Source organism: Otolemur garnettii, unplaced genomic scaffold, assembly GCF_000181295.1.
Source record: "Otolemur garnettii isolate 467f Iridium unplaced genomic scaffold, OtoGar3 scaffold00044, whole genome shotgun sequence".
In the NCBI taxonomy this organism is placed as follows: domain Eukaryota; kingdom Metazoa; phylum Chordata; class Mammalia; order Primates; family Galagidae; genus Otolemur; species Otolemur garnettii.
The window spans coordinates 3,058,590-3,082,312 of NW_003852439.1; the positions used below are offsets into that span (position 1 = coordinate 3,058,590).

Consider the following 23,723-nt stretch of genomic DNA (forward strand, 5'->3'; position numbering starts at 1 on the left):
GGTTGCAGCCATCATTGTTGTTTGGTGGGTCCGGGCTGGATTCGAACCTGCCACCTTAGGTGTATGTGGCTGGCGCCTTAGCCACTTGAGCCACAAGTGCCGAGCCTGAAGTGGATTTCTCATCAGTGGTTTTGATTTGCATTTCCTGCATTTTTCATGTGCTTATTGACCATTTGTACATCTTTGGAGGAACATTGATTAAAATATTTTTCTCATTTTAAAATTTAGTTGTCTTTTTGCTGAGCTGTAAGAGTTCTTTATATGTTTTGGATGATAGACTCTTAGGGTATACTTAATTTGCAGATATAGTCTCTGATTTTGTGAGTTGTCTTTTTACCCTCCTGATGGTGTCCTTTAACAAAACTACATAAGATTTTAAAAATGAGCCCAGGAGTTTGAGGCTGCTGTAAGCTAGTATGTCATGGCACAGAGAGAGACTCTTGTCTCAATAAATAAATTAATTAATTAATAAGCATTTTAAATAGATAAAATTCAAAATGCATTGAAATATATTGATGAGGTTGGCTTTTTCTTCTTTAGGCTCCTTTTGTGTTTGGAAAAGTAATGCTTTGATGTGGGGGGTGTTACAGTGGCTTAAGCTTGTAATCCTAGCACTATGGGAAGCTGAGATGGGGGGAATCTTCTGAGCTCAGCGGTTTGAGACCAGCCTGAGCAAGAGTGATACCTTGTCTCTATGAAAAAGCAGGGAGAAAAAAAAAAAAAACCCAAAAACTAGTCAGGTATTGTGGTGGGCACCTATACTTCCAGCTACTTGGGAGGGTGAGGTAAGAGGATTGCTTGAGCCCAAAAGGTTGAGGCAATGCAATAGAGTGAGAATCTGTCTCAAAAAGAAAAGAAAAGAAAAGTAATGCTTAAGACTTCATGAGTAGACTAAATTTTAGTTATGGAAATTGTATCTTAGACAACATTTTTATTTAACTTAAGCAATCATAATGGATGTTTAAATTAAACTACCATCTTCTAGTCTATTCTTCTCCATGCAATAACCACCATGTTGTTTTCCTTCTTAGCATCCCCTGCTTTCAGTGCTAACATTTCAAACGAGCAAGCAAGTTGAAATTAGTATGTAACTTCTGAAGTGTGAACTAGTGTGGGACACACTTTGCTATCAGAATTTTAAGGAGCTCAATGATGGGATTTCTTCTGTAATGAGAGGATTATTACTAAAGACTTTTAAGATTTATCTAACAATCTTTTCTAGACTTTTTTTAGGTTCCTAGAGGATTAGAACCATGTTAGTTCAGCTTTGGGGATCTTCAGCTCTGGTCAATGCTCTTGTAGTAGATAGTCATGAAAATGTAGTTGATTTTAATAGAACATTTTGGAGGGGAAGTGTGGATTGCAAGCTGAATCTTGCAGAAAAGTTATTGCCGAATTAGGTTAGGCGGAATTTCAGAGTCAAAGGAAAAGCCCCAAGGATAACAGTCAATCAAGTAATTTTATATGCCATCTAGTAAGCAAAACGGACAGGCCCCTGTCCTTCTAGTATTCACCGTCTCTTGGCAGAAGACAGTTAAATAAGCATTTCCAGTGGTGTAGGAGCTAAGGGAAACCAGTAGGTTCTCCATAACATGTATATAGCAGGGACTCCTAGCCAGCCTCAGGGGAATTGGACACTTTCTGAAGGAAAGCCAAAGCTTGAAGGATGAGGACTGAAGATTCAGGAGAGGGCTGTTTCAGGCATGCAGGGGCAGAGCAGGGTGATTCTAGGCACCGAATGGTTAGGCTGGACAGGGTAGAGAATAAAAGAGGTGATTGGTAGAGATTTGGCTGAAAAGGGAACAAGTTATAGGATGACAGGAACAGTGGAATTGACATCAGATTTGTGTCTTGTAAGAATTATTTTTGTTGCAATGTGGGGTAGAGATGCAATAGAGAAGAAAATTGGAGGCAGGAGACAACTATGTCTGATCAGATAGTATCATTTATTTAAAAATTGCTGAAAACAATACCATTTATTAAAATAGGAAGACTGGGAAAAAGGAGTTGGTTGTTGTGTTTGAGGCATTAGAACTTGGCGATCATTTTTTTTTTTTGGCTGGGGATGGTTTGAACCTGCCACCTCCGGCATATGGGGCCAGTGCCCTACCCATTTGAGCCACAGGCGCCACCCAGAACTTGGCGATCATTTTTAAATAGTTGGGTGTATAAGTCTGGACCTCAGTGGACATCTGTCTGGAGGTCTACACATGGGAGTTGATATCATACAAGTGATAAATACTGCTGTCAGAGTCCAAGAGATATGAATAGAGAGCCCAATACCAGGCTTTGAGAACTGCGAGGTTGAGTGGTTTGGTAAAGGAGCCTGACAAATTAGGAACAGAAATTCAATATTTAGAATTCGTAGGAACTGGAGGGGTTATTGTAAGAATTTTTAAAAGAGATTTTTCACTCCTGCTTTATTCCTCTGCAGGGTACCTCTGTTCAGAGCAAAACCGCTCAGTCCTACTCAGCAGACCTGTGAAAGCTGCTGAGAGGATGAGCAGATTGAGGCCTGAGATAGATCTTGGATTTAGCAATCTGGAGGTCAAAGCAGGTTTCGCCACTGTGGGAATGGGAGTATAAATAACTTTATTTGGCTACAAAGAGCACCAACAGATTATTTGGTGGAGGAGCAGAGCATGTGGGATTGATGAATTTTTATTTTTTTAATTAATTTTTTATTTTTTTTGTAGAGACAAGAGTCTCACTTTATTGCCCTCAGTAAAGTGCCATGGCGTCACACAGCTCACAGTAACCTCCAACTCCTGAGCTTAGGCGATTCTCTTGCCTCAGCCTCCTGAGTAGCTGGGACCACAGGCACCCGCCACAATGCCCAGCTGAATTGTTGCAGTTTGTCGGGGCCAGGTTTGAACCCACCACCCTCGGTGTATGGGGCTGGCACCCTACCCACTGAGCCACAGGCACTGCCCTGATGAATTTTGTTTGTTTGTTTTTGTTTTTTTATGTGTTTTGTATTTTTAAATAGGAGACATTGTATATTTAAGGGGAAGATTTAATTCTGTGAGAAAGATATTTGAAAAGTTAAGGTAAATGGAAGTAGATGGGATCTTAATTAAATCCTGGAATTGAGTGCAGATATGGTATCTTTTTTTTCTTGGGGAAGTAGGGAGAATGTGAAGAAGCTTCTGTGTTTGTGGGGGGGTTAGGATATTTTGGAATTTGAAGAGAATGGTGAAGGTCTGGATAATGCATGTAGAGAGTAGGACATAAACACTGGACTGGGACTGTGGTGCTTAGTGATGAGTAGTTGGCAGTTGGGTTTATCCAGGGTTGAGGTTTTGCCAGATTAGTATGAGAAATGTCTTAAAAGATGTCTTAAGAGATGTATTGACAAGGGTTTTATTGAAAGACAGACCATGAATTCTAAGCTAATTAAAGAAAATTACAAAGAAGGAAGAGAACACTTGGATTGGGAAAAAAGTAGAAAGAGTTATTAGAGTTAAAGTCATTAGAAAACCCCAAAGCCTTTAGAATGGCATTAAAAGAGTACAAGATGAACTGGAAAGACCTAAGGGAATTGCAGAGACAAAGAAGGTCTTGAGTGATATTTTCTACCTTGGCAGATACAGTTTTGGTGGTGTGGTTTATTTTATTTTATTTGTTTGTTTGTTTGTTTATTTATTTATTTATTGACAGAGTTTCACTCTGTCACCCTGAATAGAGTGCTGTGGCATCATAGCTCAAAGCAACCTCAAGCTTGTGGGCTCAAGTGATCCTTTTGCCTGAGCCTCCTGAGTAACTGAGACTACAGGCCTGTGCCACCACACCTGGCTAATTTTTCTATTTTTAATTGAGATAGGGTGTCTCGCTCTTGACTCAGGCTGGTCTTGAACTTGTGAGCTCAGGTAATCCACCTGCCTCAGCATCCCAGAGGATGCTAGGATTACAGGTGTGAGCCACCTTGCCCAGCCATTGGTGGTGTGTTTAGAGTGAACCCAGATATTAGTGGGTTGAAAAGTGAGCAGAGTCAAGGAAAATAAATTTTATTTTCCATTCATGTTTTTGGAGAGACAGGATTTCTTTCTTGCCTGGGCTACACTGCAGTAGTGTTACGGTAGCTTACTGTAACTTCAAACGCCTGGGTTCACTATGTTGTATGTTGCTTAGGCTGGTCTTGAACTACTAGCCTTAAGCAATCTTCTTGCGTTGGTCTCCCAAAGTGCTGGTATTACAGGCATGAGCCATTGTGCCTGGCCCAGGAAGATACATTTTTCAAGAGGTTTGTCTGTGAAGAATTCAGACAATTAGATTTATAGAAAGCAAAAGAGAGGTTTGTAAAGGTGCAAGTTGAGACTGCTCAGATTGATGATGTGATAAGTAGTAGTAAAATGGGAGATTTTATAACATTCAGAAGAGACACGGTATACTGTAGAAAGAAGAGGGAATATCCAGCACTTGGCAGGAGTTCAAAAATGTTAGCTCTTATTGAGAATGCTGTGGAATGGCTTTGATTGCTCATAAAGCAGGGTCATCCATCTGGTTGTAGTGGATGAAGGAAAGAGTGTACACAAAGTTTCGGAAAGGAGAGAATCCTGGCTAGGGAAACATGGGCAACATTGAAGGCCCAGTTATAGTCAGGGAAAAGAAGAACGAGCATGGGGGAGGAGAATATTCACCAACGTTTTTTCTGAAGACAGATGGGCACATGAAGCCAAGGATAAAATCTGATAGATTTTCCTCCTAGAGGTATTGGCTTTGTTTGGGTCTTCTGGTTAATATGATGAGAGGTCTGATAATAGAAGTATTTGAGGTTCCTTGGAAGGGGAATAAACTATACAAAGCCAGTCAATCTTTATTATGTTTCCTAAAGATGTTATTAAAAAACAATTTACATTTTGGTTTAGAGTTCCCTTAATGAGTTTACATAAAGATGCAGAATTAGAGGGAGGATGGTACCTAAGACTACCCTTGCTTCTGACATCAGTTCCAGATTTGGGGGTTCCCAAGAATTCTTAGGTTGAATAATTCACCAGGAGGACTCACTAGAACACTTCATTGAAAACTGTAAACTCAAAGTTTATTGCAGCTAAAGGATTCAGGTTAAAATCAGCCAAGGGCAGGCTTGGCGCCTGCAGCTTAGCAGCTAGGGCGCCAGCCACATACATTGGAGCAGGTGGGTTAAAACTCAGCCTAGGCCTGCTAAACAACAATGACAACTACAACCAAAAAGTAACCAGGTGCTGTGGTGGGCACCTATAGTCCCAGCTACTTGGGAAGCTGAGGCAAGAGAATCACTTAAGCTCAAGAGTTGGAGGTTGCTGTGAGCTGTGATGCCACGGAACTCTGCTGAGGGCAACATAGTGAGACTCTGTCTCAAGAAAAGGTGACATAGGCTCAGCGCCTGTGGCTCAAGTGGCTAAGGCGCCAGCCACATACACTTGAGCTGGTGGGTTTGAATCCAGCCTGGGCCCGCCAAACGACGGCTGCAACCAAAAAATAGCTGCATGTTGTGGCAGGCACCTGTAATCTCAGCTACTTGGGAAGTGGAGGCAGGAGAATTGCTTGAGCCCAGGAGTTGGAGCTTGCTGTGAGCTGTGATGCCACAGCACTTTACCCGGGGTGACAGCTTGAGGCTCTGTCTCAAAGGTGACATAGTGAAACTGTGCCTTAAAAAAAAAAATAATCAGCCAAGGGCAAAGGCACATAGAGCAGACTCTAGGAAAAATTCCCAAACATGGAGCTTCCCATTGTCCTCTCACCATACAGTGGTGAAGTGTTACTTTTCTGATGGCATTGATGTGTGACAATACTCGTGGAACATTGCTAACCATGGAAGCTCACTCTCCTTTTCATGTCCAGAACTATTTGGGGGCTCCGTGGTTTACTGCACATAAGACTGACCTAGTCTCTAGCCCAGTGGTTCTCAACTTTCCTAATGTCCTGATGGTTTTTCATTGTTACAAAGGGGTCAGGACTCACAGGTTGAGAACCACTGAATCTAGCCCCTTGAGGGGTCAGGTTGATCCATGTGACTTAAAACTTCCACTGTAAGTCACCTTGTTGTACTCTGGTGTGGCCCAAAGCTTCCAAGTGAAGAAGGATGCTCTTATTAGACATGGCAGTCCAAGTGTTTGGATATTACTTTCTAGAACCTACAGGTAAAGCCCAGACCTCTCTTTGGGCAAGGTAAACTTCTTTACAATGTTACTGACAGTTAAGTATATTTTCTTGTTTTAGTCTACAGTAGCTCTTTAGCTGACAGTTTGATTTACGATTAAAATTGTTAACAAAGCATCCATCAGTAGATAATTAGGATCCAATGATTATAGACACGTAATACTTGGGTAGCTAAGAAATTTCACCAAGAAATTCTATTAACTTAATATTTTAGTATTACATAACTGACTCAAACTCATTTATAATTTTGACATAGCTGTTTCTTTCCATTTTGACCTTAAAATTTTAAGTTAAATTGAGTAAATTTGAACTTAAAATTTTCTGTAAGAAAAGTTTTGTATAATAAAGTTCCTGAGATTTCCAAATTAATTTTTAAGCTATAGTCTCATTTAGAACAGTGTTTCTGATATAAGAGTCATCGACAAAAGGTCCCAGGTTATGCATAGTTTCACCCTTTTATTCTTTGAAAGCATATGTGAGTCCAGGTAAGAGACATTACAGGGATAACCTTGATTTTATTTTTAAAGGGTAAAGCATTTCAGATGGTATTAACTGAATATGAAAACCTCACAGCATATCCTGTAACTGCTCTGTGACAATGACACTATCTTTGAGTACCATTGCTTAGAATAAATACCTTCCTACCTCATTGGCTTCAGTGCAAATCTCATTTCCTGGTTTATCTCTATTACAAATTAGATCTCACCACAAGAGTGAAATCCCTTAATTTAATAAGCCTAGGTGAAAGCAACTTGAAGCAATATGATGCTTATCCTAGTGGCACCACTAGTTGTGGTGTTTGCATCAAGTCATTTTGGGCTGCTTTACAGAAATGCTTGCTGATAGGGAATTCCCTGACTTTACAGGCTGTTTCCCCTCCACTCCCCCTTTCTTTCTATGCTTACAAGAACTGGACTACAAGACCACATTTAGCCAGGAAATACTATTCCCCCCCCCCCCCCAACACATGGTGGATTGTTGATGTGAGGTCTAAGGATTTGGGCAATTAAAAGTGAGTGGCCTCTTAGATTTATTACGTTTTCTGTATATTGAAAATAGATAACTAAAGTGAGTGGTGACTATATTTGCATGCTATTTGTATGTTATAGTTAACATTTAAATTCTTTTATGTACTGAAATTTTTTTGGTTGCCACATTAAGCCTCTTTATCCTCTATGGCACAAGGTGGCTTTCCATCTCAATTTTTACTTTAACATATGAACCCTCAGGGGGACCATAATTCAACTGCAAGCACCTAACTCATGAATGATATTTGCTTCATGTTTGAACAACAATGTTTTAACCCACTGTCTTCACTAATATTGTAACTACTGTCTTACAGATTGACTTGATGCAAAACATCACAAAGGCTCCATATTATACAGTATGCGATTTTTGAGGTATGAGCTTTAGAAACTTACCTCTCATGTGGCATGTACATCAGGCTTTAACTTTAGTTTGATCATTTTGGGGAAATTTATGCATTTCTTTTTTTCTTTCCATAATATTTTTAGAGTATTAAAGGGGCTGTGGAGGTATTTTTGGATCCTTGCTAGGATTTTTAGCTTTAACAGATACATTTTCTTTTTTTCACTAAATTGAGACACTAATTCTGGCAGATATCTTTTTCAGCCCTTCTAACTAACTAGCTTAACATTTATGCTTGCTTCTTGGAGTTCAAATCTGCATTTTCTATTTTGTGCCTTTGATTGCCTCATTTTAAGTGCTCATTTCCGTTCTTTAACAGTTTTCTATTTATTGGACTGAGATGATCTTATTGATGCTAACAGCCTGGTATTGACATTTTTTGAGACCTAAGCAGTCTAGATATTGTAAAAATAGACATTTCATGTAAATGCTGAACCATTTTGTGCTTTTGGGTTCAGAAGACTTATTATTTGAGTTGGGAATGTTTTAATCAATTTGTGTTAAAAGAATTGGCAACAAGGAAGTTTTCAGGCAGTTCTGAGACATTGTTTCTATCATAGTGACTTTTTTGTTAGATTTCTGAAAACCCAAACTTTTTTGGGGAAAAAAATCTGTTCACAATTTATGGGATTTAAAAATCCATGTTTCTAACAAATTAGGAAGTTGCTTCTGATTTTTATAGTTTAGTTTGAAATCAGATGCTTCCTAGTTTGAAATGGATTTATTGGTAGCAGTAGATGGTTTAATTTCTTCAGTGAAGAACTTAAAATAAGTTGCTATATATTGAGTGTAAAAACTTGTTATACTTGTATTCATATATTCATGAACTGCTTGTACCATTAATTGTCTATTAGACTGAAACCTTGAGTTTATTTTGTATTATGGTTAAACAACTTTTAATGTATTCTGCAAGATAAATATTTCTTAAGAATTCATTATCTTATTCAAGCCTCTTAACATTATCTTTTAGATAGTTATTATTCCCATTTTATGCAAAGACAACCAAAGGTTTGGAGATTAAGTAATCTGTGCAAAGGCACACGTACTTTTTCAGTGTTGGAGCTGGGATGTGAGCCCAGATCTTTTTTTAACCTGTATTCTCTGCTGCCTTATGTTGCTATTGTGTCACCAGAAAATGATAAAACTATTTAACTGTTAACAGTAAAAGTAGTATGTGTGATATGTAAACATAATGAAAACAGGAAAGGAAGGCATGTTTAAATATGGTTTAAACTTCGGTTTTCTTTGTGTTTCAGAGTTAGTCTTGTGTTTATTTTATTTGCTCAAATATTTCCAGCCCACTTTTTGTATTAGGTGCTATGCATAGCAGACAGGTTCAAAACCTGTCAGAAAAGCTCAAAAGCTATCTTATTTTTCAGTCCCCTTTCAGGAAATAATGGTATATTATAGTTGTTTATAGGTGTGCATTATGTATGCTATTTTTAAATATACAAGGAATATCTTTCTGTTAGTTTAAAACAGTTCACAGGCTTCTGGACTGCTGTTATTATTTTAGTGCTTATGGACTTAGTATACTTAGAAAATATCTCCCTAGTTTTCTCTTGAGATTCCATAGATGTTATTTTCTCATATGTTAGAAGTACTTAGCTTTGTCAATAAACGAGTAAACTCTGAATATTTGAAGAAGATACTCCATTGTGGACCTTAGTTATTTTAGTAAGCTAGATTATAGAATTTTATGAAATACCATGAGAGCCTTTAGAAGTAATGACTTGGGCCAGTCAGGCATCCAAGTTTAATTGAACCTATAGTCTGTGTTCTGAATTAACAGTGATTGCAAGAATTACAGACCAAAGTATCCAACTGACTGGGCCTATGCAAAGTTTTATGTTTAGTACTTTTGTGGGTGAGAGCAAGGAAAGGCTGATCAGTTCTAAATGAAATATATATAGTATATAAACACTGTTGTCATGTTTTGCACATGAGGTAAGAGCATGAGATTAGAGGAACAGGTTAGTTTCTATCCTTGCCAGTGTCTTTACCTTTTCCAAATGATTATGGCTTCAGAAGGTGTTTTTAGTAAATACCATGGAAGTTACTTTTTTCAAATGGTTGTTTCTCTCAGAAAATCAGTAAGAGAGGAACTTCTTATTTTCATTTCTCACATGCTACAGTGGAGTATTTTGTGTTGTCTTTTTTCTTGATTGTTTATGATTATTGGAAGAGTAAGACTCATGAGAAGTCTTGTAGCTCTATAGAGAGTCTTAGTTCTCTATTTTACTGATGAGAAAATTGAGGCGTAGAACAGTTAAGAGCTGATATTTAGGTAAGGACTGATTTTACTGTGGTCTGCACTACTTGTTTATTAATATCTAAATAGCGAGTATTCTAAATAGTACTTACATTTTAAATTTTAAACAGATCATGGATCACAACTTTCAAACATAGCATTATTGGATTTCTATACTTCATATTTATTTTCTTAAAACTTTGTCTTTTCACTTTTTATAATTTTAATTGACAGTCTTTATAGTTAAGGCATCTTCATGAGGTTTTTATTATTGTAGTACATAAACATAATCTTTATAGCTAATGTGTTTTTTCCTTATATCCTATTGAGCTTGCTTTCAAATATCATTCTATATTTTCCCAGCAAATTATTAAGTGTTCCTCTGAGGCAGCACTTGTGAAATAATTTGGTAACACATTGCCTCTGCTTGACATGATGCCAGTGTTTATTTTTATGACTGGGAAGACTGAAATTGTGACTCTTCTGTGGGGAGAGTTTAGGAAAAATTACTTTATCTTGTAAAGAGAATTCTGGACCAGGCTGACCAATTGTCCTGTTTTGCCTGAATATGAGACTTTCAGTGCTAAGACCAATAAAGTCTAGAGCAAACCAGGATGAGTTGGATACCCAAATCCCGGTAGTTATTTGTATTCCTGAATGAGCCTTTAGAATACTATTATTGAATAGACTGAAAAGCTGGCATTTCATCCATTGACAGTTAATCTTTTCCCAGTTGAAAGAGTTATTCTTAGTGGAGTGATTACATATAGTAGTAATAGTTAAATATAAAAGGTGGAGAGAAGAAAGAGGCTTGTATAAAAGGAAGATTTATGATTTTTTTTAAGATTCTAATTTTACACTTTTCTCTCTTTACAGAACTGATAGTGCATCAGCCGACCCAGATAATTTAAAATACTCTTCATCCAGAGATAGGGGTGGTTCTTCCTCTTATGGATTGCAACCTTCAAATTCTGCTGTGGTGTCTCGGCAAAGGCACGATGATACCAGAGTCCATGCTGACATACAGAATGACGAAAAGGGTATATATATTTTCTTATTGCTAAGGGATGTTTTTAACCTATCTAGCATAAGCCTTTCTCCAGCTTGCTTGCTTTCTTCTAGTACATTTAAGATGCAAATAACAAAAACAGTATCATTTCTGAAAGCTTTATAGTAAGTTCACTCACTTTACTTAAGTATGTATTTTTCCATAAACATAATTCAAAATGGCAGTTTCCTTGCCATGAACATACAGTATTATTGCTAAGGCTGAAGTTCCCCCATCTACCACATCCCCTGTAGACTTTGAGAAGAGTTTTAAACAAAATGCAAAGTCTGACTTAATTTAGTTTTTATTTGTCTGCTTCACAATCTTCCAAAAAAGGAATCAAAATAATTTCACAGCAGGCAGCACAGAGTAAAGGTAGGAGAAGCAAAGGCTGGTTGAGTTGTAGATTGGGTGATAAGATCCTGAACTGTTAGGATTTGATTGAGAAAAACTACCCTATTATAATAATGTAAACATTGCTGTTTTTAGGTGGCTACAGTGTCAATGGAGGATCTGGGGAAAATACTTATGGTCGGAAGTCGTTGGGGCAAGAGCTGAGGGTTAACAATGTGACCAGCCCTGAGTTCACCAGTGTTCACCATGGCAGTCGTGCATTAGCCACTAAAGACATGAGGAAATCACAGGGTAAGGCTGAGGAAACTGGGACTGAGCACACATTCCTACATGAAGACCTGTGTCCTTCTCTTATCCTGGATGCCTCATCGCTTAGTTATGTCTTGTACAAGTGTGAATTCATTGGTCTAGCGTGTGTTGAAACACGTGTAGGTGATACATGTTTGCATTTTTGTCCCATGAACTATTAATTTCCCACAAGAAAGGTTATACTTTCTTTCTTTTTTTTGAGACAGAGTCCTACCATGTCACCTGTAGTAGAGTACCATGGCATTACAGCTCACAGCAATGATTCCACAGCAAACTCTTGGGCTTAAACAATTCTCTTGCCTCAGTCTCCCAAGTAGCTGGGACTATAGGCCCCTGCCACAACACCTGGCTGTTTTTTGGTTGCAGTTGTCATTGTCGTTTAGCAGGCCCGGGCTGGGTTTGAACCCGCCAACCTCAGTCTCTGTGGCTGGAACCCTAACAACTTAGCTATGGGTGCTGAGCCAGAAAGATTATACTTTCTAATAGAGTTTTTCTTAAAATAAGACTGGATAAGATCTTGAAGGACTTCCCTAATTGTCATGGATGATAAATGTACAGTGTATAGTGGGCTTTTACTGTAGCAAGTCCTTGAACTCTTGGGCTTGTGGAGGATATGGGTGCATATAGATTAGGCCCTTTTCTAAAGTTAAATACAACAGTACCACTTTCTGCCTTATAACACAACTCTCACCATATAGGTAATATGCCTTGAAAATTCAGAGGATTAGAAGTAATAATTTCTTTCCTTAAAGGGAAATTTATTTTATTGGTAAAGGTAAGTGTGGGGAATCAGATTTCTGATTTATATGCTTTGTTGAATATAATTACTCTTTGGATGTTTAGTTTATGACCTTTTTTCCCTAGTGAGTATGTATGTGTGTTGTATGTATCTTGGTGAAAGTCTTTGTGCTTGTAGCTTTTTTCCCATTTGTAACTTCTAAAAAACTGATTTCTTTTGTGGAAGTTTTCAGAAGTGGAATGAATAAGTCAAAGACTTAGTAGAGTGAAATTTTATAGAACCTAAAAACTGACTTTAACAGTGATTTAGTCCAATTCCTCTTTCTCACAGGCTCAGAGTTGTGTAGTTTGCTAGTGGCAGAATTTTAAAGAGAGCCTAGATTTCCCACCTGGTAACTAATGACATTTTTATTATCTGTTCTTATTGAAATACTCTGTGGTCTAGGGATTTGTAAAAATCATATTCTTCTCTCAGATGTTTCTTTTATTATCAGTTTTTTTGCGCCTTAGAGAGAAATGTAACTGTCAGACTCTTTGATGTAGTTTGTGTATGTGCATATTGGCTAATTATGGTAAATAGCACAGCTGAAAAATACTCTCAAAATTTTAGTTCTTAAATGCCTCTTTATTATACTAATACTGTCTAACATTGTTTGAGCATTCGTGCTTCTCCTTGTAGTTAAAAAGTAAAGAGGAGAAAGGTTGTGGTATGCCACTGTTTTAGTGGAAGCATACCTTGCCTGTGGTAGGTGGTAATTAGACATTTGTTGAACAGCAGGTGTGATTCTGGTTTGGGCAAACATTTGTCCTAGGGGAACGATGCTAATGGGAACAATAGGCTCCCCCCTAGTGTGACACTAAGATGAGAAATAATCATTTATAGACTATTTTTTACCTGAGACTTTAACCTGTAGAAGTCATCTATCTATACCCATGTTCTTCACCTGGATGCTGAAAAAAGTTTGGCATGGACCTGAAGAAAATAGTTTCTAAGTCTTAATTTTTTTTCTTTCATTTGGTCCTCTGGAATGAGTTGTTCAGTTTGCTTGGGGTTATTTATTCTTTTTTGTAGACACTGAGGTGACTTATTCTGTACTTCAGCAAATATTTATTGCAGGCCTGGTATGTGCCAGGTACTCAACTGGGGCTTGGTATTAATATGTAGAGATGAACAAAAGATGATAGGACCTGCATTCATTGAGCTTCTGTTGTCCAGTAGGCTTTGATTTTTTTAATTTTTATCATTTTTTAAAATTGTTTGGGATTCATTGAGGGTACAAAGAATTAGGTTGCATTGATTGCATTTGTTAGGTAAATTCCCTCTTATAATTGTGTCTTGCCCCCAAGAAGTGTGCTGTACACTTTGACCCCCCCCAATCCCTCTTCCTTATCCCCTCTCCCCACCACTCCTCACTTCCTCATTCTCCTACCCCGCCACCATGTATTAGGTCATCTTCTACCTTCATATTAGAATTGAGTAGATTGGATTCTTGCTTCTCCATTCTTGTGATGCTTTACTAAGAAGAATGTGTTCCACCTTCATCCCGGTTAATACAAAAGATGTAAAGTCTTCATCTGTTTTTAATGGCTGAATAATATTCCATGGAATACATATACCACAGCTTGTTAATCCATTCTTGGATTGGTGGACATTTGGGTTGTTTACACATTTTGGCAATTGTAAATTGAGCCGCAATAAAGTTGCAATTGAGTGTAGTGCAAATGTCCTTATGATAAAAGGATGTTTTTTCCCTGCCCAGTAATGGGATTGTAGGATCAAATGGGGGGGGGGTGTCTAATTTGAGTTCTTTGTGGATTCTCCATACTTCCTTCCAAAAAGGTTGTATTAGTTTACAGTCACACTAGCAGTGTGAAAGTGTTCCCTTCTCTACACATACCTGCCAGCATCTGTGACTTTGTGTTATGTGGGCCATTCTCACTGGGGTTAGGTGATATCTCAGTGTGGTTTTGATTTGTATTTCTCTGCTAATTAGGGATGATGGACATTTTTTCGTATGTTTGTTAGACATTACTCTGTCTTCTTTAGAGAAGGTTCTATTCATGTCTTTTGCCCAGTGATTTATGGGATTATTGACTCTTTTTTGTTGATTAATTTGAGTTCTCTGTAGTTATCAAGCTTTTGTCTGATTCATATATGCAAATATCTTTTCCCATTCTGAAGGTTGTCTTTTTGCTTTGGTTGTTTAATTAAGTCCCATTTGTTTATTTTTGTTGTTGCAATTGTCACAGAAGTCGTCTTTATAAAATCTCTCCCCAGGCTGACATCTTCAAGTGCTTGTCCCACATTTTCTTTGAGGATTTTTATTGTTTCATGCCTTAGATATATATCTTTTATCCATCTTGAATCAATTTTTATACGTGTACAATTTTTATAAGTGTATAAATATTTGGGCTATAAAGTTTCTAAGCTTATTTATATTAGAAGGGTAACAAAATGTTTATATTCACAGAGCGATCGATGTCTTATTCTGATGAGTCTCGACTGTCGAATCTTCTTCGGAGGATCACCCGAGAAGACGACAGAGACAGAAGACTGGCTACTGTAAAGCAACTGAAAGAATTTATTCAGCAACCAGAAAATAAGCTGGTGAGTATAGTATGTTTGAGAATGTTGATAATTTTTATGTTTCCATCATAAACTAAGTAATGTTATCTGGAGTAGTTTAAGAAAGGGAAAAGACTTACTTTTAAGGAAAAATAACATGGATTCTTTATTCCCTATTTAGTTGGCTTGTGTTATGATGATTTAGAACTTAATGCTCCCTAATATGTAATTACTTACTTCTACTCATTGTTGGATCCACATTGGTGCTTCTTCACTAAATTTTTTTTTTTTTTTTTTTTTTTTTGAGACAGAGCCTCAAGCTGAGCCCCTGGGTAGTGTGCCATGGCTTCACTGCTCACATCAACCTCCAACTCCTGGGCTCAAGCGAGTCTCCTGCCTCAGCCTCCCAAGTAGCTGGGACCACAGGCGCCCGCCACAATGCCCGGCTATTTTTTGGTTGCAGCCATCGTTGTTTGGCGGGCCCGGGCTGGATTTGAACCCACTACCTTAGGTGTATGTGGCTGGCGCCTTAGCCGCTTGAGCCACAGGCGCTGAGCCTCTTCACTAAATTTGTAATGCTTTTTTTAATTTTTATTTTTTTAGAGACAGAGAGTCTTGCTGTAGCGCAGTGGCACAGTCACAGCTCACTGCAACCTCACATTCCTGGACTCAAGTGATCCTTTCGTCTCCTTTTCCTGAGTAATTAGGACAACAGGCAGGCTAATTTTTTTTTTAACTTTTTTGTAGAGATGAGGTCTTACTAGTTGCCCACGCTGGTCTTAAACTCCTGGCCTCAAGCCATCCTTCCTCCTTGGACTCCCAAAGTACAGAGATTTCAGGTGTACCTGGCCTAATTTTAACACATTTTATCCTGTGGGTAAATCCTGTTTTCCTCAGAATTTTTCTTTCTGTGTTCCAGGACAGAATTTCTGTTAATTTTCCATATGTGAAGTGGGATACATTTTGTTCATACATAAATTTGGGTTGGTGGCCAGGGATATAGGTAAATGGAAAAGTCTTTTATTTTTTTTTTGAGACAGAGTTGTCTTATGTTGTCCTCGGTAGAGTACCGAAGCTTCACAACTCACAGCAACTTCTAACTCTAGGGCTTAAGTGATTCTCTGGCCTCAGCCTCCCATGTATCTGGGACTGTAGGTGCCCGCCACAATGCCCGGCTATTTTTTGTTTGTTATTGTTGTTGTAGTAGTTGTCATTGTTTAGTAGTCCCGGGGTGTGTTCCAGCACACCAGCTTCATTGTATGGGGCGGGTGCCCTAACCTCTGAGCTATGGGTGCTAAGGTAGAAAAACCCTTTAAAAAACAAAGTTCAGAAGCAATTTTTCCCCTCCAAGTAAATGTTTTTTCTTTGTTTATTTTTTTTTTTAGGTAGTGTGCCACTCTTGTCCCAGGCTAGAGGGCCATGGCATTAGCCTAGCCGACAGCAACTTCAGAATCCTAGGTTTAAGTGATCCTCCTGCCTTACTCAGCCTTCCAAGTAACTGGGACTATAATAAGCACTCCACACAATGTCCAGCTAACTTCTTTTATATTTTTAGTAGAGATAGGGTCTAGCTCTTGCTTAGGCTGGTCTCTAACCTCTGAACTCAAGGGATCTTCCTGCTTCAGCCTCCCAGAGTGCCACCAAGCCCACTCCAAGTAGTTTTAATGTTAAATTAAGAAGTAGAAAACTAGTGAGAATGATATGGTGAGGCAAATAACCTTTATTTCAAAGCAAAATTTCTCCCCTGAGATTTTATTATTACAAGTTTCAAAATAGGGCAAGTTGAAAGAATTTTACAGTGAACCTCTCGTGTCTACTATGGAAATTTAGTCATTCACATTTTATCATACTGTGTTGTCACATACCTCTTCATCCATCCATCCATCCATCAATCCGTGTTTTAGAGTAAATAACACAAACTTGGCTCGGCACCTATGGCTCAAGTGGCTAAGGCGCCAGCCACATATACCTAAGGTGGCAGGTTTGAATACAGCCCGGGCCCACCAAACAACAATGACGGTTGCAACCAAAAAAAGAAAAAAAAAATAGCTGGGCGTTGTGGCGGGCGCCTGTGTTCTCACCTACTCGGAGGCTGAGACAGGAGACTCTCTTGAGCCCAGGAGTTGGAGGTTGCTGTGAGCTGTAATGCCATAGCACTCTACCCAGGGGGACAGCTTGAGGCTCTGTCTCAAAAAAAAAAAACAAGCAAAACTTTTTGAGTTTGTTTTTCATTGATGATTATGGGTCTGTGTTTCTATGTATAAATTTCTTTCATAATCTGAAAGGAAACTATGACATTCCTGATGCATGCTGATTGGGGACTAGGAATAATAGGGAAACTAAAGTTCTATCTAATTATAGTTTGCAGGGGAAGGCAAATAAAAAGTAAAGATGTACACATTATTAAAAGTATAGGAATCTGAAGTTTTTATGTGTTTTTTTAAAGGTATTAGTTAAACAGTTGGATAATATCTTGGCTGCTGTACACGATGTCCTTAATGAAAGGTAAGTAATTATGGTTAAATTTAAGTGACTTTAAAATACTTTTAGAAATTATTTACAAATGTACAATTGGCTTTGTTTATGAACATCAATTCAGACATTTCACTGGGTCCTCTTGTCATTTTAATCTGTATTATTTATATGTTAATTGCCTTTGAATACAAATGAAATCTACTAGAAAAGAAATACTTTGTAATTTGCCCATCTGAGTGAGTAATCGAGCATTGACTTGTGGAATGCAATAAATGCTTTGATGCAGGCATGAATGAATGCAATTAGTATATAAGACTTTTGAAACTCCTTTAGAGAATAGAGGTAAAAAGGAGCCTCCTCCTTTGGGCAAGAGTGGGTTCAAATCATGTATGTTCTGTGGATACTGCGGTTCTGTAGAGGTATACAGTTATTTCTTCATTTGGTGGTTCCCAAAACTCATCTCGGCAGGTCACAAACCTTACTGCCTTTTGATAGTTTTATTTTATGATACTTAATAATACTATACTCAAATCAAGGTTGTTAATCTTTTAAATTGATGTATTTAATTACACAGTCCTTATGTATTGAATATTGAATGAATATAGTCATTCATAGTAGTGATGTATCTAATCCTTTGTTGTTGCCCTTCTCTGAGAATCATTTAATGTAGTTTGAGGTGGAATTTGAAGCCTGAATTTTAGCATTTCTGAGCCCACCTTCTCTGTTAGTTGATTGTGGAAAAGAAAACTAAATGTCTAGCAAGGGTACTTTGAGGCACTGCAAGATAGAGAGAACACCGTATTTATTTAAAGTAGATAATATCACAACCTTTTATATAGTTTGAGTAGAAATTAAAAAAAATAATTTAAGATGTTCTTTTGCAAGATGGTTCTTTTGTAAGATGTGTCATTCTTGTCTTTGAAAGCTTAAGTCTTTTGTGTTTTGTTTTGTTTGCATTAAAATTAACACAGTAGCAAATTGCTTCAGGAGTTGAGACAGGAAGGAGCTTGCTGTCTTGGCCTTCTTTGTGCTTCTCTGAGCTATGAGGCTGAGAAGATCTTCAAGTGGATTTTTAGCAAATTTAGCTCATCTGCAAAAGATGAAGTTAAACTCCTCTACTTATGTGCCACCTACAAAGCACTAGAGACTGTAGGAGAAAAGAAAGCCTTTTCATCTGTAATGCAGGTAAGAATAAAGGGGGAAAATTGGGAATAAACTAGTCCTTAACATACATAGTTGGAGAAAGGAAACCTAGGGGTTTTACTGATAGTAGATATGTTGTACATCAACATCCCCCCTTTCTGAATTTGAGTAAATGATACACATTAAAGATAGATGTAAAATAATTTAGTCTATTCTATTTTGTCTCTGTGCTTTTTAGAAGCTTTCCTTTGAAGTTGCTTAGGACCAAAATGATTTGCAGATTTGAAAATAGGAACTCCATCAGGTGGACAGGAGAGTGCTTCACATTTGTTGAGGGAGACAAAACCTAAGCCTTACAACTAATTTGTAAGGCTGTTTAAGTTTGATAACATCAAAAATTGTCATTTCAAGTGGTATAAGACTATAATGGATAAATGAATACCAGCTCTCTATTAAAAGATGATTTTTGATGTAGTTTAGAGCAATATTTTAAGTAATTAAATTTTTGATGAGCTACTATTTTTAAAAATTAGGAGATGGGCATTTGAAATACTTGATTTTCTGGGGGGTGCTTTTTGACAGTTCTTGATATGGTTTCTTTGGGGCATATAGGTTTATAAAAGGGTAAAAGAAATAGTTCTGGTTTTTGAAAATGTGTTTTTTTCCCTTTAATTCTAGGTTTATGAGGAAAAACTTCGGGAAAGAATTCAGAAAATTTTCTGGAACTAAATAGCATACTACCCAATTAGGGTTATTCTGCATATAGTTTTCATATTAACATTTCCCTAATTCTTTATTTAAAAAAATTTCAAATCCACATGAAAACATACGGACCAGTGAAATACCCATATATTCTTTACCTAGATTTATCACTTACTAATAATTTTGCTAATTTTATTTTTGCACACACACTGACAAACTTTTTTGTTAAATCATTTGAAAATGAATTACACACATGGTGACAGTTCACCTCATGATACTTAACTAAGCATTCCTAAGAATAAGGCTATTCTTCTATATAACAAAATATTATAATAATACCTAAGAAAATGAATTTTATAAAACATGCAATCCATATTCAGATTTTTATAATTACCCCTAAGGTGTCTTTTATGGCTTTGTGTCTACCTGAACCAGGATCCCATCTAGACTCAAGCAATGTCTTGAGTTGTGTGTCTCTTTTAAAATCTCTTAATTTAAAATGGTTCTCCATACCTTTTTTGGCCCCCTTATTTTGTAGCATGCTGTACTTTCTGGGTTTGTCTTCTTGTTCCTTCCTGATGAGATTCAATTTAAACATTTGGGTGCGAGGACTTCATAGGTTGTCTCATGCCAGCATGCATGTGTTGTCAGGTTACCTCACTCTCTGACATGCAGTTGATCACCTGGCTGAGGCTGTGGCCACCAGATCTTTCCATTATAAAGGCATATTTCCTCCCCCCTTTGTCATTAGTGAGCAGTCTGGACATGATGCTGTTTTTTTTTTTTTTTTTAAAGTAATATTAAAATTTTCTTTATATTTTGAATTAGAAAGTAATTGTGGTGCTTTAAAGAAAGCAGCTTCCCATACACATCTTTTTGTAATTTAATCACAGGGTTAGAAAGGGGACATTTAGAAAAATGTAAATAGATATTACTGAGAACTAATATCAATTGATGTTAAAGGGATAATGTTAACAAACATTTAAAACAAAAAGTATTTGTTTTTAGCCTAACATTTTAGTGGAATAAAAGGTTTTCAGTCTTTTTTTTTTTAAACTATGAAATTTTTTTCTTTGGTACCATTATCAATTTTGGATATAGTTACTAGTAAATAACAAACCTACTTTGTTTTCTTTCTATGTTGTTGAATGTTCATGGTTTGTAATTTTTATTTTTAAGCTTGTAATGACCAGCCTACAGTCCATTCTTGAAAATGTGGATACACCAGAATTACTTTGCAAATGTGTTAAGTGCATTCTTTTGGTGGCTCGATGTTACCCTCATATTTTCAGCACTAATTTTAGGGTGAGTTCCCCACTCCTGTTTTTAGATAATGGAGAATGGATGGTTGTGGGTATTAGGCATTGGGAAATTACATAGAAAACAGTGCGTTGCTCCTTTGAATATAAGTAGTGATATTTGATGGTCTAGAGTTAAATGGTGCAATAATACATATATTTTATATGAATCATTATCTGGGTTTTTTTTTTTTTGTATTTTTCTTTCCGATATTTATACCTTAAGATATTTAAAGAAATAAACTATTACATTGGTGTCATAAATGCAATTTTTAAAATTCTCCTGTCCTTTCTCCCTTTCTAGCTTTATATACTGTCAAGTAGGTAGGACGTAGGTGTTCTTTTTAGGATCTTTTACTGTGAAAGAGTCTTACTGTGGAATAGCAGTAACACCTTAAAAATGATTGGCCCCCTTTCTCTTTATCTCCATCAAGGATACTGTTGATATATTGGTTGGATGGCATATTGATCATACCCAGAAACCTTCCCTCACACAGCAGGTGTCTGGTAAGTCATTTAATATATACCACTCACTTAAATATTGTGGGAGGAGAGATAGTACCCAAACATCAGCTGTTAATATTGTTTAATAATCTAGGAAACCTAATTGCTTCAGAGAAATATTTTGATTATTACAAATGAGGCTTACTTGTTAGCTTAATTTATCTTTTCAGAGGGAGATTGGTAGCAGCAGGTAGAGCAAGTACAGATTTTAATGTTGAGCCTCTGAGAAATTAAAAGGACTGATTCTAAGTTATTTACGGTAGTGGCAATACTTGAAATGTAGAATAGAATGGAAGATCTTAGTTATTTGTGATTTTTTTTGCGGGGGGGTTGTTTTTCTGGTTAAAACCAGATTAATTTGGAGAATTGTCATAAAAGATAAATTTTTTTTTGTGTGTGTGCAGGGAAGTTCAGTGAATGATCAGCACCACTCATTTGCACATTTCAGGTTGTTCCAAGTACTGTAGTTTTTCTTAACTTATTTGGTGAGATAAACTTTCAAAAATAGGATGTGCAGGCAGGTATGGTTCTGTCTCATTTTCACTGGGAGACCAGTGCATGCTAGTGCATGCCTTTGATAGCTTGTTGTGGCCTTAGGTTAGAAAGCCAGTCATGTATAGAAATAATATAGATACCACCAAATCTGCTAAAAAAAAAAAAAAAGGAAATGAGAATTTCTGGTGAGCATTATTTCTGCAGCGTTGAAAGAAGTATTGGTTAGGGATGTTTTAACATTTACCAGTAGTAATTTTATGACACAGGGCATATTTTAAGAGTAAACAATTAAAAACCAGATACTTAAAAAATAAGGCTCTTGAATATTTTTTGATTTCTATATTTTTCCTGTTTTTTCAAAACTTACGATTCCAAGGGTGGTTACAGAGTTTGGAGCCATTTTGGGTAGCTGATCTTGCATTTTCTACTACTCTTCTTGGTCAGTTTCTAGAAGATATGGAGGCATATGCTGAGGTGAGTTCATAGACAGCTAAGTTACTTCTTAAAATTTCAGTTTAGAAAAACAACAAAAAATAGGAGCCCGGCTGGGTAGCTGACACCTGTAATTTCAGCTGCTTGAGAGGCTATGGCAGGAGAATGGCTTGAGGCCAAGAGTTCTGAGACCAGCCTGGGCAACATTGCAAGACTTAGTCTCAAGAAAGAAAAAAAATTGTGTAAAAAAAAAAAAAAATTGGAGCAGCGCTGTGGCTCAGTGGGTAGGACGCCGGCCCCATATACTGAGGGTGGCAGGTTCAAACCTGGCCCTGGCCAAACTGCAACAAAAGATAGCTGGATGTTGTGGTGGGCGCCTGTAGTCCCAGACACTTGGGAGGCTGAGGCAAGAGAATCACCTAAGCCCAGGAGTTCGAGGTTGCTGTGAGTTGTGACGCCACAGCACTCTACTGAGGGTGACATAGAGACATAGAGACTCTGTCTCTAAAAAAAAAGAAAGAAAAAAAATTGCCGAGCACAGTGGCATGTGACCAACTGAAGTGAGCTGTGATTCAGTATTATACTGTAGTCTGGGCAATATAGTGAGACCCCCATCTCTAAAAGAAATAGAAAAATCAACCCCCCCATCTTAAATTGTGCTAGTCTTTATTTTAAAATAATTTAGATCATTTCATACTTAACGCAGAAGTTACAAGGCTGTTGGAATATTTCGGTTTTTTTCCCCAGATGTTTTCAGCACAATTACTGAAAAAGACTAAAAGAACAGTTGCAAGCTTAATGTTTGGAAAACTTGACATACTCTTGGTAACTGGTATTTTTCTGAGGACATTTTCTGTAGTTGATTTTTAAGACCTTTTTTTTTTTTGAGATAGTCCCACTCTGTTGTCCCAGGCTAGAGTGCTGTGGTGTCACCCTAACTCATAGCAAACCTCAGACTTCTGGGTTCAAGCAGTTCTCCTGCCTCAGCTGCCTAAGTAGCTGGGATTATAGGTGCCCACCACAATGCCCAGCTAGTATTTTCTAGTTTAGTTGAGATGGGCTCTGGCTTTTGTTGAGGCTGGTCTTTAACTCCTAAGCTCAAGGAATCCACCTATCTCAGCCTCCTAGGCTGCTAGGATTACATACGTGATCCGTAGCACCTGGCCTATAGTTGATTCTTATGTTTCATTACAAAGACTCTTAAAAGGAATTGAATTGATATTGTGTTTGTTTCCCTCCAAAAAGCCTTTAAAGACTTTTTTTCTGTATGTACCAGGGAATTTTGAATCATACTTTGGGGGAAAGGCCTTGGCTTCAGCCAGTTTTCAAAGCATAGGAAGGAGTACAGTGTGTTGGTTTTAAGGATGCTACTATAAAGATTGTTATTGGTGCTTGGCTTTTCTGGCCCTACTGTCACGGCTTAACTCTCTGCCATCTCTTTGACTCTTTTTGTGTTTCTCTCCTATTCAGATATACCATAATGCTTGTTTAGTGCTCAGGTTCCCATAAAGATTTAGCCTCATCATTTTTTTCTAAAACACATTTTTGCTGCTTGTAGCTATCAGGTATTCAGTAGTTTAAATCATACCTCTCTTTTTGGTCTCTTTGAGAGAAAAACAAGAAAATATTTTGCTTATGTTTTTTTCTTTGCCGCAATACCTAGGATGTCTTTTTTTCCTAGCCAGTTTTTAAAGCTTCTCTGCCTTTCAGAAGCCACATGTTTTAGTTTGTAGAGAGTCCCCTTAGTGTCCATAAGATTGCATTTCCTTGTGTTATTTTGATGTTTATTCATATGTTGATTCTAGTACCCCATTATTTTGCTAATCTTTTCCTTTGAGT

At 37.4% G+C, this 23,723-nt stretch overlaps 1 protein-coding gene across 4 annotated transcripts in view; it reads left to right on the top strand.

Annotated features, from left to right (window-relative positions):
• The window catches only part of SMG1 (SMG1, nonsense mediated mRNA decay associated PI3K related kinase), a 155,558-nt gene that overhangs the window by 61,804 nt on the left and 70,031 nt on the right, over window positions 1–23,723 (top strand). For 2 of the 4 annotated variants that reach the window (XM_023513771.1, XM_023513769.1), the window contains exons 2-10: window positions 7,484–7,541; window positions 10,697–10,860; window positions 11,358–11,513; window positions 14,741–14,877; window positions 17,282–17,340; window positions 18,282–18,495; window positions 20,335–20,460; window positions 20,888–20,960; window positions 21,829–21,926. In XM_023513771.1, coding sequence (XP_023369539.1) covers window positions 7,528–7,541; window positions 10,697–10,860; window positions 11,358–11,513; window positions 14,741–14,877; window positions 17,282–17,340; window positions 18,282–18,495; window positions 20,335–20,460; window positions 20,888–20,960; window positions 21,829–21,926 — 1,041 coding nt within the window. In that variant the 5' untranslated portion in view covers window positions 7,484–7,527. Of the gene's footprint in view, window positions 1–7,130; window positions 7,542–10,696; window positions 10,861–11,357; window positions 11,514–14,740; window positions 14,878–17,281; window positions 17,341–18,281; window positions 18,496–20,334; window positions 20,461–20,887; window positions 20,961–21,828; window positions 21,927–23,723 lie in introns of those variants that run through there. The other 2 variants (XM_023513770.1, XM_003790714.3) reach the window with 2 other exon arrangements.